Source organism: Parus major, chromosome 20 (assembly GCF_001522545.3).
Source record: "Parus major isolate Abel chromosome 20, Parus_major1.1, whole genome shotgun sequence".
Taxonomy (NCBI): domain Eukaryota; kingdom Metazoa; phylum Chordata; class Aves; order Passeriformes; family Paridae; genus Parus; species Parus major.
The window spans coordinates 7,884,839-7,899,831 of record NC_031788.1 but is presented as its reverse complement, the minus strand read 5'-3'; the positions used below and the strand labels follow the sequence as shown (position 1 = coordinate 7,899,831).

Below are 14,993 nucleotides of genomic sequence, written 5' to 3'. Positions count from 1 at the left end.
AGGGGAATTTTCCAGCTGGTAATTTCTGCTGCGTCAACACCCAGCTCAAGGGAGAGGAGAAGAGACAAGGGGGCATTTTAACAGCAGCTCCACTTGCGGATAGCCAGCCTCAATCCCGGCTCCAGCATTAAAACCCTTTCCGCCCCCTAAAATCCAGCATCCGTGCAAGTTGGACCAAGAGTTTGTCAGGAGTGTGGTTCAAAACTGCTTGGAAAAAGGGATGAGGTAATAATACTGGTGAAGCATGTTGTATTTCTCTCTTTCTGCCTGTCTCTCTTTCTCTTTCTCCCTCTCCTCCTTTTTTTTTTTTTTTTTTTTTTTTTTTTTAAAGCCAGGCCTGTTTTGGGTTATTGTCTCCCCCTAAAGCCAGACATAGATCGCCTGGCCTTGCCTCCATTTTAATTGCAGGCTGAAATGGGGGAAGTGACCCTCTTTAAAAAAAAGAAATACAAAAAACCCCAACAAGCAAACAAACAAAAAAAGCCTTGAAAAAATAATGCTGTTCCTTTGGGGGGGATATAGGTGATTTTTCATAAGGCTGTAACAAGTGCAAAAGTGGCTGGAAATGTTCTCTGTCATGCTGGGAAACTAGTGAGGTATCCTCCCCCCTCCCCAGAAAAAAGTGCTGCTAGAATTTGGCGGAGGGGAGAAGGAGAGGTGCTGGGAAAAGCAGGGGTTGTGCTGCTGGATTGCCTTTGTGTCTCTGTAAATAGACATGTCAGTTCCCAAAGTAATACAAGTAGTGTCTGATAACTCAATCCCAGATGACAAATAGAGAATGGAGCAGATTTTCAGGACTGTAATAGTGGGAGGATTTCTCTTTTGAAACGGAGAGGAAAAAAAAATGTTGCTACCTCCTGAAGAGGTTCTTCCCCGGCGCGTTATTGTGGAGCAGAGCATTCGGATGGAATCCGGAGACATAAACCCATATTTATTTATTTTTACACCTGACCGGGGAAAGATAAACAAAGGAGAGTTTAACAGCTCTTTAATGAATTCCTCATGCTTTTTATTTTGCAATCCCAATGATTCATTTGGCAAGCCTTGCAGGACGGGATTATTATCAGCATTGTTTAAAGCCATGCTAATTAGGAGATGTGTTTAGCAAACAGTGGCATTGTAGACACCTGTACCAAAGTTCTTGTGTGCATTTTAATTACATCACTGGTATCATTTTTAGCATTTAGCTGCTGTCATTGAGATGTAGGTCTCAGTTTGTGGACTCAATCAAGTATTTATTGAGTGTGGGTTCTCTGTATGCACAGATCATTCCTGCTACTAATGCATTAAATGTGTTTTCTCAAAAAAGACAGGGAGTATTTTTTTCTCTTTTTATTTTCCTGTGGGGATTATAAGAAAGGGCAGTGATACCCAAGAAGAGTGAGAAGAACGTAATTTTTGAAGAAGAAGCTTTCTGTGACTGGACAGCTCTTTCACTTTAATCAATACCTCACTTTTATGCTTTTATAGCCTCCTTTAATTGGAAATAAAATTTAACTTTCCCCTTCTAAACTCTCTCACTGTTTGTCAAGTTTTATATTTTGAAATCCTTAGTGATGGAAAAAAAGGGTGGAGTGTATTATTAGTCACAATATTTTCAACATGCAGTGAGGAGTTACGGCTTTGAGGTGTTTTTTGGAGCTGTCAGGGAACAGGCAGAGGAGCTGCCCATGGGCTGGAGGGAGAGCTACAGGACAGGATTCAGGGGGCTCCCAAATTGCTGGAAAATATTCCATGGTTTGTTGCATTCATGGCATAACTGTAGCTGAAATAGAAAACGAATCTTTTGGTTTTGATGCAGCGTGTCCAGGAGGGGGAAACTCACTCACAGCGAAACTTCTCTCGCGGTTGTTTTCATAGACTGTGCGTTCGCCTGGGTGGAATTGATTCAATTTCTGGTACCAAAAACGGGGCATTCTAGTAACTCTCACCTTAGATGTTTATTCCTGTGCTTTAAATGCTGCTCCGTTCTGGGGTGTGTAGGACTGAGCCTTTGAAAACATGACCTGTACTTGGGGTTCTTGGAGACTGGAGAAAATGGGCCACTTTCTCCCCGTGGTCTTTGTTTTCTGGGACAGTTGTACAACAGTGGATATGTTCTTCGCGAGGGGATTTTTTTTTTTTTTTAATATCTGGAAGTGCTTAGAGGAAAACCAGTTTAGCAGCTCCCCCCTCCCCAGCAGCCCTCTGTCAAAAGGAAAAATGCCGCATATTTGGAAGATCTGTTAATTGCCTGCTTTTCCTCTGGTGATGTGTTGTGTTGCTGTGAGGTTGAGCATATTCTTTTTGTCTTTGCTATCCACTTGGGTGGATTTTTTTTTTTTTTTTAAGATCCGTGTTTTTGAAGTTTCTAAGCAAAGTTTCCTCTCCTCCCAGCAGCAGCACAGAGCAGGCTGACACCCAATCCAAACTGCCACTGCCTGCTTTCAGGGCAGAATTATTTCATAAACAGCTCAACCTTTCCCAGGACATTTTTCCCTTCGTGTTGCTGGTTTTACTGGCTGCTCCAGAGCACTCTGTAACGCTTTCCAGACTCCCCCTAAATTGGTAAAAACCATTCACAGGGGTTTTCCATGCTCCTGTATGTTTAGTTTAATGGGCAAACAGAAGGGCAGGGAGAGGGCTTAGTTTAAGTCTTTGAAGAGCTACCTGCAGTTGTAATGGTTATCCCACATGTCTGTTATAATTCCCAGGAGGCAGCAATCTGTGTCCATTCCTGGCTGTGAGCACTACCCTGGAAAATTCTGACACTTTACACAGAGAGATTAATTCCATTTTTATATTTCGCTCCTGGCTTGAGTTTGGCTGAAATATTTTGAAGTGTGGAGCTCACCTGTGTTCTCTTCGTGTGATATTTGAAACTCCAAGTGTGTTAATAGTGGAAGAGAGCAGGTTGTGTGCAGAGAGCAGGGGTCACGTTAGGAGAGAGCACAAGGAGCGACCATGGCTGTGAGGCAGAGGCAGGAATTTGGGCTGCGGGAAGTCCTGCGATCCTACTCCATCCCTAAAACCTCTCAGTGGGAGTTTTTATGATATCTGGGCAAAGCACAATGACAGTCAGGGCTCCAATGTTAGTTAAAATTTGTTGCTTCAAAACTTCACTTTACTCCCTTCCCATGGACTTTTTGTATGTTTGTGTTTGCAGCCCCCTTAAATACATCCTTCAGTAGCTGGGTTTCTCAGTTCCCCCTGGATCTTCAGTTCTTTCGGCAGGATGAGAAATAAAAGCCTGTATCACTTCATGTGGGGCTTCTTTCCTTGAGATGCAAGAGGGAAGGATCTCAACTTCCCTAAACAGATCAATAGTTTTCTGGTTTGTGCTGCCTTGGTGTGTTTGGATGCACAAGGATGTCCAATTTAGAGGGAAAGCTGCTCTTTGGGACTCAGTTCCCATCCTCCAGCTGTTGACTGAACGTGTTGGTGTGTAACTTCTTGTTATACATCTCCCCTTCTGTGAAACAAGGGTTTACTCAGCTTTCCCAAACATTTTCAATTATGCTGGTGAAAAATTGTACTAGAAGTGCTTATTCTTCATAAAGGCAAACCAGTGTGAAGTCCTGGCTGAATTCCCTCTGGGATGTGGTGAAGTCCAGAGGCTCGTGGGTGGGGTTTGCTGTCCCTTACCAAGTCAGCTGTGGTGCAGTTATTTTCTGAACAGTCTCTTTGACCTTCTTTCATACCCATGTATTTAAGAAACATCAGGCTGCTGCTGAGATGTTGGTTTGGAATAGATTCCGAGCGCTCCAGAGGCAGGGTGAGATCCTTGACAGCCATTCTAATGAGATGGAAATGTGTCCCACTTGGCAGTGTTCAGTTGTGCATAGGTAAGGATGTCCCTGGCACAGGAGGGGAGAGGTGGCTTTGCTGAAATGTGACAGGTAGATGCTGAATTAGAGCTGAAATTCACCTTTTTGGCTTGATTTTTGGGGATGTGGCTGGCTTTTATTCCAGCCCAGACAGTGGTGATCTTGTCCTGCTGCTGACTTGACTCATGTGTGCCCTTGGGAAGGAAAACACCCTGCAAATGTTGGAAGTTGCCCTGTGTTTGCTTTATAGTGACTCTGAGTTGGCATCTCCTGTACTGGAAAGAGGCACCAAGGTGTCAAAAAAAGTCTACAAACACATCTATGAGCTTGTGTGCTCATAACAAGGAAACAGGTGCAGAGCTCCAAGCAAAGGAAAATACATTTGTTAACGAGAATGTCAGTGTGTACCAGGACCTTACCTGCCCAAGAAGCCTACTTAGAAAAGTGAACAGGGTTTTGTCTGTTAAGGAATATGTTTATACCTTTGTATATTGAAATACCTAGTTATCTTTCCTAATTATTTCCTTGTCATATGTTGAACAAACTACTTATTCCATCCAAGTGAGTTTGCTTCCTGGTATTTCTCACCCCATGGAGAAGAGCTCTGCAGAAAGCTGGTATTTCAGGGCTTTGGGTTGCTCTCTTAGAGGAAAGGGTTAAACAAAATTTGCACCTTTTGCACTGATACAGCATCAGAGGAAATACCTTCCTGACTAGTGCTCAGATCATGCCCTGGAACAGAAGAATCAATGGTCTGTATTGGACATTAGGTGCTTAAAATATCCAAACCCAACTAATTTAAGTGCCAATAAATGAAGTAGTCAGGGCCCAGTTGCTCTTAACAGTCCTGCTACTATGGTTGAAGAATGAGGTGGTGGCTAAATATAAAATGAGCTTTTTGACTTCCTTCTTGTTACCAATGTGTCCTTCTTGGCTTCACTTCTTTCTTTTTTTTTATAGTAGTTGATAAAATCTGGATTATGAGATTTGTGCTAAAAAGTAAACCAGGATCCTTACCCTAGGCCAAGAGGACTTGTACCATGAATTACACAAACAGAATTAGGTTGTTCTCAGAGTCCTTCATATGCTATCTTTAGTTTTGCACTGGTTGATTCTTTTACTCTTAGATTATTCATGACTCCTTGTGTGTCTTTTCTGTCTTTTAGGTGATCTTTCTCTTGGTTTTTGCCCTTGCTTTACTTCCTTTTAGAAATCACCTCATGATTCTTCCTCCTTTGGCTCCCTCCCTTTTTACGTATTGAGTTAGGGAACTTTGGCAAAGATCCCCTAACTAAAAAGCCAAAAACCAATGAGAAAATTTGGGGGAAACCATTCTTCAGGGCAATTCCCAGTGTGCTAAGTTTACAGTTCTCCAATCCTCTTTTTTGTTTTTTTTTAAGGTACTTTTAATGTTGTTTTCTGACTAATAAATGCACAAGGGCAGAGTTTTTTACTTAGATTTCTTTTGTGACTTTTTAAAGTAGATCTTGTAGGAGATCTTAAGGAGATCTAATGGCACTTGGACAGGTAAGTGTCATATGAGCCACAGGCATTTGAATTTTTCAGGTTGTTTTTTAATCTTTGTTGCTAGAGTAGCAGGTATATCTGTAGCTAAATTGTTATATTTTTTTTGGTGTGACCAGACTTCTCAAGCCTGGTACCCTGTACCAGTTCTGCCAAGTTCTTACTGCATTCTGCAGGGTCCATGACACGAGTAGTGTTGGGTCTGTTCTCCCAGTGCAACCAGATGAGAGAGAGAACAGAGATCAAAAACAGGGGAATGATTTGAGCAGCTGTTACTGTACCAGGATGGAGAGAGGATGGGGAGACAGACAGATGGACAGAGCTGGATATTACGGGGAAATGAATAAGGGAAATGCAGAGGTAATCCAAGTGCAGTGGAAATATTACTGTGCCCTGTTGTAAAGGTGCATCCTGTTGTATTAGCAACTTGTTACCCACTGGAATATTGTGTTTCAGGCTGCATAGCTTTTACAGGCATGGAAAATAAATCTTCTGTTAGTTACTTGCATCTTCATTTTTGTTTTTGGGGTCTTTTTTTCAAAGTTTTTTTTTCATGTTTGCAAGAGAAGCAAAGTGATTTCCTCAGTACTTGTGTGGATGCTGCTTGGTAGTTAAAATCTGAGGGTGTGATTCAGTCAAGCTGGATGGGAATGAAACTCAAATCTCTTCCTTTCACACAACATGGACACATGATTTTTCTGTAACCTCAGGCAAATATTTTGGTTTGAAGGGGAATCACTGTAATCATGAGGTGAGGTGAGATTAATTCCAACCCCACTTAAAGCATGTGGGTGGCAGAGGTCACAGAAACATTAACTGAAACTTACATGTCAACTGCAGCAATGTTGTTAAAGTTTTTTTTAATTCCTTTTATAAAGTGCTGTTTTTTGAGAGTGATGTTTTCAAAGCACTTCTGGAAGCGTAGTCAGAAGTGATTAACAGTCTTAATACTGGTGTGTTAAACTCTTTCTTTACATTAACACAAGGGCTAAATGATTTTTCTTGCATGATTAATTATAGGAATATATCAGAATGTTTCTTGTTAAAATGGCAAACAGTGTTGTAAATATGCAGTTATTTTAAATGTTGCTTGTAATTATGTGACACTGAAGGGGTTTGTATTGAGTTAAAGTTTGGATTTTAATTTTTGCCTCCTATACTTTCCATTCCCAAACACAGGACATCTGATGAACCTTCTGGAGCTTCTTACCAGAGACCATTTTCCTCTCTTCATTGAAACATGCACTGTCCAGCTGTGAAACATTGCAAGGTTTATTTTTGCTAACAGGAAACTCTTTCAAGTATCGGTAAGTTCTCAGCATTTAAAGATATTTTTGTCATGTGGTATGGGAAAGAGAAAGGGAACCTGGAGAAAACATTGTTATGAGGGCTGACAGTTCCTCACAAAACTTGATTTAACATTTATAACAAGGACTCATTTAGAAATCTTGGTCACCTGCAGAAGTTGGAGAAATACCTCTGGCTGTTCTGCTCCTTCCTTGTGGCAGAGGTGCCTCCATCCATCACAGTCACTCAGTTCTCATCTGTTTGGTCACAAGAGGGAAACAGGTGCAGAGCTCCAAGCAAAGAGAAAGTGCAGGGCTCAGCTTTGTCATTTTTACCAATCTGTTCAGGCTCTTTTTGTGCTCTAGGGCAGGTGTAAGTGAGAGTTTTAACAGTACTAGCCCCAGGTCTAAGTAGAAATAGCTACTCCTTGTTACACTTTGTTAACAAAGTAATTCCCCATGTGTTTGGGCTGGTCTGGCTCTCTCACTTCACCGCTTTATTTTTTCTTAACTGTCCAAAAGAAAGGACTAAAAAGAGCTCGCCAAAACAATTGCTATGGAGAAGCAATCAGAAATAGAGAAAGGCAAGACTTGGCAGTCCAGAATAGAAACTGAGAACAAAGTCACTGGTGTTTGCTTCAATTGGGTCATATTTGTTTTCAAGATTTTCAGTTCTGCTGTTAGCCATAAGAATGCTTGGTTTTTCCTTATTACTTCATTTGTTTATTGGATATTTTGTTTCACCTTCTATAATGTCATTAATTTGTGTTGGAAGAGCTTTCTTAACTTTTATCTTCTGATGTTTCCTTTCACAATCTGTTACTGCAGAAGGTCAGTCTTGAAATCACCAGTATTGATTTATATCTTATTTTCATTAAGAGAGCTAATCTGTGTATTGAAGGTGTTTGAAATGCAGAGATCAAAAAGGACTTTGTTATGACTAACAATATAAAGCTTTGAATAAAGCAGACTTCAGAAGTGTAAGACTGGAAGTTAAATGTTGCCAGTGTGGTGTATATGCTATTCTGAAGAAAATAAAGTCTGTTTTATACCAGAAAAATAGGTGTAGAGTGGTTTAGTGGAAGTGTCTTCACAGACAAAAGCCTTGGTTGTAGTTGAACTATTCCTACTCCTTGTACTGTGCAACCATAAACACCCAGGTTTTCTCTGAGAATCCTGTCTGTACATGTGTCTTACTATACCTAAATTTATCTGTATTCTACACAAAACTTTACAAATCTTGGGATTGATCGGTCTCTTAACCCAGAATGGTGTCAGCCACTAGAAACTGGCAACTAAGCATTTCAAGAGCAAATTCTCCTGGGTGTTCCACTGCTAATTTCTTTCAGGAGCTGTACTGATAGCTTTTAAACCTCAGTGTTTTATAGGTCAGATAAGGTGAGTCTCTTTAAAGAGTCATTAAAGTGAGAATGTTTTGAAAAGCTCCCAAACAGGAAACCCTGTTGTTCAAGGCTCTGATTGAAGTTTTAGTAGCTAAAATTAGACCTTTTTGTTCCCATACCTTTAAGAAGTAACTCTTGCTTACATTATTACAAAGTGGTAGCCAGGTTTTAATTACTTTTAATGTATTAATGTGCTTGGAGTTGACTTTTTTGGAATTCATTAAGTCATAAGTTAAAATGTAATGACTGTGAGTTTGGAGGGAAAGGACTTCAAAGCATTTCACTGTAAGTTTATTGCTAATAATTTGTTCTGGTTTTGTTTTCTGTCATAGTTCTGTCTTTCTCCTACAAGAGTTCACACCAGTGCTGTCAGAAGGTCACAAACAGGGCACTACCTGTGCTGCCCTGGGGTGTTGATGTCCTCAGCTGTTATAGGAGAAACACTAGACCTGGAACCCAGTTTGTTACTGGTAAGAAGTAATTTTCATGGATTTTATTGTTTCTTTATTCAGTAATGTGGTTTACATGTTTTCTTTAACAAAATCAGCAAAAATGACTTGTTACTTTTAAGGAAAATATAGCAAAATGTGCATATCTGGTCTTTTATGTTTTCTGGTCTTTTCTGTTTTCCCCCTAAAATTTTTAGCTTTACATTTTCTAAATTTTGAATTCTAATTACCCTCCTCCCAAAATGTGGAGGACAGCAGGTTTTCACTTACCTCTCATTTTCAGTCCTGGTTTTCTCTTGAAATTCTTCATGTGCTGTCAGAGCTAATGAAGGATAATAAATGAATTTTTCTATGAAATCCTGTGTTTTGACTGCACTTTCATGCTGTCCAGCTCCTGCACATTGGCTGACCCATAACTTCAGGTGGATGGTTTGACAAGTCAAAGGTCACAGCCAAGGCTCTGGTTTAAAGTTTTGGAGTAGAGTGAAATGTTTAATGATGACTTCCTGCTATTTTAAGTTGTGCTGCTGGAGTTAGATTTTGCTTGTGGCTCTTGTTTGGACAGTGGAAACAAATCTTTAATGGCATGGTGAAATGCTGGAAGAGTGTAGTGTTCTACTCTGCTGTTAGAAGTTTACTCATGGACTTTCTGGATTGTATCTGCTACAGATTCTAATCAGAGGTTTTAATCTTTTATTAAATGTTGTTTTAATGTTGCCTGTGATGCAGCAACATTGGCTTGAAGTTGGAGAAATTTTAGTGAATCCTGATCAAACCAATGTTGATAAATTTATGCAGGGACTTGGGGCTCTTTTTTCCTTGCAACCACTGACAATTCAGTGAGCCTATCAAATTTGGTAATGAAAATGGAATTAGTATTTAAGTTTACTGAAAATCATGTGCTCCCTCCCCAAGCCCTTTCTATACTTCTATAGTTCTCGAAGTGAATGGTGAAATTTTAATTTTCTTCCTGTGAGTCCCAGCCCATGAGGCTGAACTTGCACTGGTGGGCTGCAATTAAACTTTCCCATCCCTGGTCATCAGGGAGCAGTGGTGCACGTTGTTTGCATGAAACCCAGAGCTCTGAGTGACCCCTCTGGCTCGAGGGTCTGGTCTGGTCTGTTTATAAACATCTGCCTCCTTCTCCTCAAATTCAGAGTTGTGGTTGGAATGACCAACCTAAAACAATAGATGATTTGTTTTGGGAATAAGAATAGGGTAAAGGAGTTTCTCCTTTGGCAACTGTTCATTTTTGTAAGCTGTTACTTATATCTATCTTGGACAAAACTGATCATGTGTGTATAATTTGGTGTTATATAGTACCAAGAAATTAAAACTCCTTCAGAATTGTGTGCTGCTGTTCCTCGGACACACTTGTGAGAAAACACTGCACTTGTGGAGATTTGTGCTTGTGAAGCTCCTGAACAGTGTCTTTGCAGAGAGTTACCTTCCATGAATATCCTGAGTCTTCTTTTTCTCTCCTTTACTGTCCTTTTCAGTTCCTAAGGGGTCTTGTTCTCCCTTCTTTTCAGCACAGGGCAGATGGAGAGTAGGAACCGTGTATTTCTGTTGTCTTTAATTGGATAAAAGTGAAACTTGCATGCACACTGTGTCTTGTTGTGCAAGGAAGCATTTCAAGCCCAATCTCACCTTGCAGAGCTCCTTTGCAGAGGAATTTAAAAAATGTTGGAATGTCTTGGGAGTGGAAACATGGACAGGACACAGGGGAAGCAGAGAAGTGGAGTGTGTTTGCTGGGTTTTTCTGTAATAAAGCACTGGAGTGAACTGGAGTTCTTCCTTAATCTGTTTTTACTTTTCTCTGAAGGGAGGAGGGGGAGGAAACAACACATTTTTGGTTAAATTCCAGTTGGCATGTTTTCTCTAGGGAGCAGAGTGGTGGAGGAGTGCACTAGTGAGCATTTTGGTGCTCTTTACCTTTGGTCCTTGGTATTAAGTGTAGAAACATGCTGAGAAAATTGATATAGACAAAGTTCCATTTAGTTTAAATCTTCAGTTCACTTACATTCCCAGAAAAGAAAAAGTAAACAACCAACCAAACAAATCCTAACAACAGCAAACATCCCCACTCAAAAAATATTCCAGGCCTTTTTTTTTCCCCCCTGTTTTCTTTCTGAGGGAAGGAAGTTTATTTTTGTCCCCACTATTTCCCAGGGGACTGCTCTGCAGAGGATTTTGTGTGCAATTCATTTCTCATCTTGACTTTTTGTCAAAATTTAAGTAATGCAACAAATTTGTGCCCCCTAACTTTAGTGGTGTTAAGATTTTGGTTAGGAGACTCATTCATTCCTGGGCTGAGAAATTTGCCAACAAATAAATATTTGCTCTTCTTGAAACCTTTCCAATAGAAAGCGAAGTGTGATTTAGACTCTTACTGTGCCATCAGGTGCTATTTTCATGTTTAAATAACTGAACTGACAGTGTAAAATAAACCATTTTCATGGGTTCACTCTAGCTAGGGTTAAAGATTGTATAAATTATTAATGCTTGCTTCAGGACCAGGCTTTTCCTGATATGAGAAATAAAAAGAAATGTATCTTGACGGAAGTTTGCATGAAAGTGACTCTTAAATCTGCTCACTTTGTGTTCTTTTTGTTGTTATGTGCAGTGGTTTGGGACTTTTTTTTTTAGTTCTTTTTGGAGAAGTAATAGACTTGAATTACTGTACTGCCTGTGAACTGGCTTATGAAGAAAGCCTGATCTGCTACAATTTTATTTTGTGGAAAATCTTGAGATGAGCTGTCCTGGTTCATTGGCTTGCTGGAAAGCTGTGCTGTGGCCATGTGGCCTAAAGAATTCTGGTAGATGCTCAACTTTTAAAGCCTTCATGTACTAAAAAGATCTGAGATGAATGATGTATTTTTTGGTTTATCTTCGAGGTCTGTTTCTAAGAAACCTCCACAGTTTATTCCATCTTCGATGTGCTTCTACAGAAGTTTGAAGGGTACTGAAGATTTTCTGAAGAACTCTTTCCACAACATTTTTAAAGTGGAAATAAATATCCTTACCAGGGAAAGGGGGGAAAAAAAAAAGAAAAACAAACCATCAACAAGCCACAAAACAGCATGTGAAATTGGAACATGAGAGCACAGGGTTTTAAAGCTTCCTGAATTTTTAACTACTAGAAAATTGCCTTAAATTTAACTCGGATTAATTCCCTAGTGATCCTTGACATTAAACGGATGTTCTGGTTTGACATGGGTAGACAGAAAGCTAATTAATTCCTCTGAATTTGAGGCATATTTAATTTTCTCCCCCAAAGACCTCCTGTTTAAAAGGTACAATGCTGTGACAGATGTTGGCTGTGGAGCGACATGTGTGAAGGAGCAGACCTTGTGACAGAGGAAGATCAAGACATCTACAGTGATAATTCCTGATTTGGAAACTGTTACATTTTATTGATTGCACTGAACACAGGAGTATCCACCTCACTGCTTGCTTAAAAGTGCTGTAATGTGCCCACCTCAGTGGCCAGTAAGGAGCCTTGCATAGATTTTTGTGTCTTTGTGTTTAGTAAAAATTCCCTGATATCTTTTCTCTGACCTTATCTTCTATTTCCTGAAGAGATGAGCAAGAGATCCATCCATCCATCCATCCATCCATCCATCCATCCATCCATCATGTCTGAACCTCAAACTGCTCCTGTCTAAACCAAAAGTAGCAAGAGACATATTTTAAATCTTGTATTTCTGCCACAGGCAGCTTAAAAAAGGACAAGGTGTGTCTGAGGTGGACTGTTATCAGTGGCTGAGACCCACTGAACTAAACTGAATAAATGTATGAGATAGCAAAGAAGTAAAATCTCAGGGAATTTCCAGTTGAAGAAGGAAAGATGTTGTGCCATAAATTCACGAGAGCAAGTGGAGACATTGACAAATACTGCAAATCTGTATGAAATTAAGGAAGAGAAAAATATCCTTGCAGGAGATTTCCTGCCCCTCCTCCCCAGGGTTCCAGGGATTTGGTGTCTTGGAATATGGACTTTAATATCCGTGAAGGAACAGTGAAAGGAAATGCCATATCCAAAACATTCTGACCCTTTCCTCATTGTGGACTCTGAGGTTTTCTTACATCTTCCCCTGAATTGTGTGGATATGGCAGCTGTTGGAGACACGACTGGTGATGGACAGCTCACTTTATCCTATGTGGCGATTCATATTTCCTAAGGGGACTAAGCTGACTCTTCAGCTCCTAAAAGTAGATGCTGTAGTGGTTTCTGGAATAAAGACAAAACTGAACTGTCACTCTGCCTTAAGAGGTGGTTCTTTCCAACATGGAGATGTTGGGAAATGCTGGCAGCCACCTCCAGAGCTTGGATTAGAGAGATGCTGTGCTGGCTGGTGTCATCACAACCATTTCAGGCCAAACATCTGAAAATTAATTTATTTTTTCTTTTTGTATTCTCTGACCCTGATTCTTGGTTTGATTTTCATTGATTTATTTTGTTTATTTGAGACAAAGATGGTGTCTGGATGAGGATTTGGTCTGAGGTCTCTGGGCAGATTTCTGTGGTGAATAGGTGTGTGCAGCTGCACTGGTATTGACCTCTTCCAGTTCAATTTAAAAAAAAAAAGATTGGCTTCTCAGTGCATTCTGTGCTTAATTCTGCAGAAAAGCTGCATGGCTTTGAAGTGGATGAACACAGTTCAGCCTGTTTGCGTTGCAGGAAGATGGTCCTTCCTCTCTTGAGGGAAACAAACATTTCTCAATGATCAGGGACTAGCTGGCTTTGCAAATTAGAATTTTTGTGGCTGCAGAGGCAGCTCCATCCTTGCAGAACTGGAGGAGCTTGGAGCAGTCTTACATAACTTGAACTTTTGAATCATCAGGTGGCTCTCTTGGAGAAGGTCCCACCTCACGAATGTTCTGTGGGCTGGGAGGTGCTTTTCTAGCCCACAGTGTTGACTAAACTGCTGCTATTTTGCTCCTGCCGATGATAATAATAGCACAGGGTAGAGGAAGGGGGCAGGCTACTTGTGGATCTGTGTTCCACAGCCCAGGAAGCACACTTGAATGTGCCAAGGAAACTTCCTGAATCACGGCTGTGCTGCCCACTGCTGCGAGCCAGTGTGAGCAGATGGGATTGAATTTGTGTGTGAATCCCATGGATGTTAGAGAGGTGCTCCAGGCTGGGAACAGCATCCTTAATGCCAGTGCAAACACTGAACCATGTGTGCTTCAGGGCTGTATGACCTCAGAGGTTTTGTTTTTATAAGTAACAACCAGTAGCCTCAATCCAGGCTTCTTGATGAGTGTGCCTGCACATAATAATGTTTGGAACTGGGTCCAGTTCTACAGTTGTGTGTTGACATGTAGGCCCTCATATCAGTTCTTCAGTTGGGACTTTTTATATTAGAACAAATTTTAAGCTTCTGAGAGAAAGGAGTAAGGTATCCTTCACCTTGATGCTCTCAATTAAACCATGGACCATTAAACTCTTGGACCATTAAGCAATGTTCCATAGTAGATAAATCTTGATAGTAAGTTCAAAAAAATGTGGTATAGAGAAAATGGCAGAATTGAATGCTAAAGGATTTGTAAAGCTGTGGCATCAAAGGCAAAGATGGAGTTGCAAAGACAGTAACTGGAAAAAATGCAATCTGAAAATCCTCTCACTGCTGATTACTGTCAACACTTAGAACCTTTTTTTCTGTTTTGGAGTGTAAGAGGAGGATAATCTGGAGCATAACTTAGAAGATACCTTGCTGCTGGCACTAACTAGCCGTTTATTTTGGATAATACTGCCAGATTTTATGAAAGGTGATCAAAAGCCCTGTGAATTTTTCTCAGCTTTATGTTGGTCATAAAGGTCATCACCTTTCTTTAGGTGATGATGAGAATTTCTCTACTCAGTGTCTGAGGGTGGCTGCGGGGTAAACTTGGAGATGTAAAGCAATAACATGTTTATTGCAGAGTATTGGTTGAGCTTCAAATAACATTAATTTCATAGTTGTGATCTGTTGCCAGTTTAGTTTGGGTGGGGACTTAAAACTTTGTGATCTGTGGTCTTGGATTTGTTGGTTGTTCTTCTGACTTTTAAATCAAGTTTATAGCCCCTCCATGGCAGTGTAGCAAGGGAAATGCTGGGTTCAGTCAGCTCTTGCTGCTTGAGGATTCCAGCTCTTCAGTCTGCTACACATGATGCTTGTTTCCTTGAGGAAAATGTGTTACAGTGTGCTCCTCAGTAATCTGTGGGCATCTGAGCATGGTTTCAAGCACAATATCTCTTTTAAAACCAAACTTCAATGAATTTACAGTAAGAACTGACAGCTGTTGTTCTCTGGTTACCTCAGATGGGTTTTCTTACAAGTCTGTAGTAATTTAAAGAAATGTTTCTCTGGGATGTTATGAGCCACTGGAGGATTGGCTTCAAATCTAGTCCTTTTTAATGTAAATTATTTGAAGTCTGGTCAAAGTAAGGTGCATTTTGTAATGAATGTGGAGGCATTGCAGGCAGTAGCTGTATTTGTGGCAATCTTCCCAGATAAACCTGTTGCTTCTTTTGGT

General features: G+C 40.4%; 1 protein-coding gene across 2 annotated transcripts in view; it reads left to right on the top strand.

Moving 5' to 3' along the window:
- Window positions 1-6: 6 nt before the first annotated feature.
- Window positions 7-14,993, top strand: part of ZBTB46 (zinc finger and BTB domain containing 46) — a 50,370-nt gene continuing 35,383 nt past the window's right edge. For both annotated transcript variants that reach the window (XM_015647158.2, XM_015647157.1), the window contains exons 1-3: window positions 7-225; window positions 6,510-6,637; window positions 8,352-8,489. In XM_015647158.2, the coding sequence (XP_015502644.1) occupies window positions 8,436-8,489 (54 nt within the window). In that variant the 5' untranslated portion in view covers window positions 7-225; window positions 6,510-6,637; window positions 8,352-8,435. The remainder of the gene's footprint in view (window positions 226-6,509; window positions 6,638-8,351; window positions 8,490-14,993) is intronic.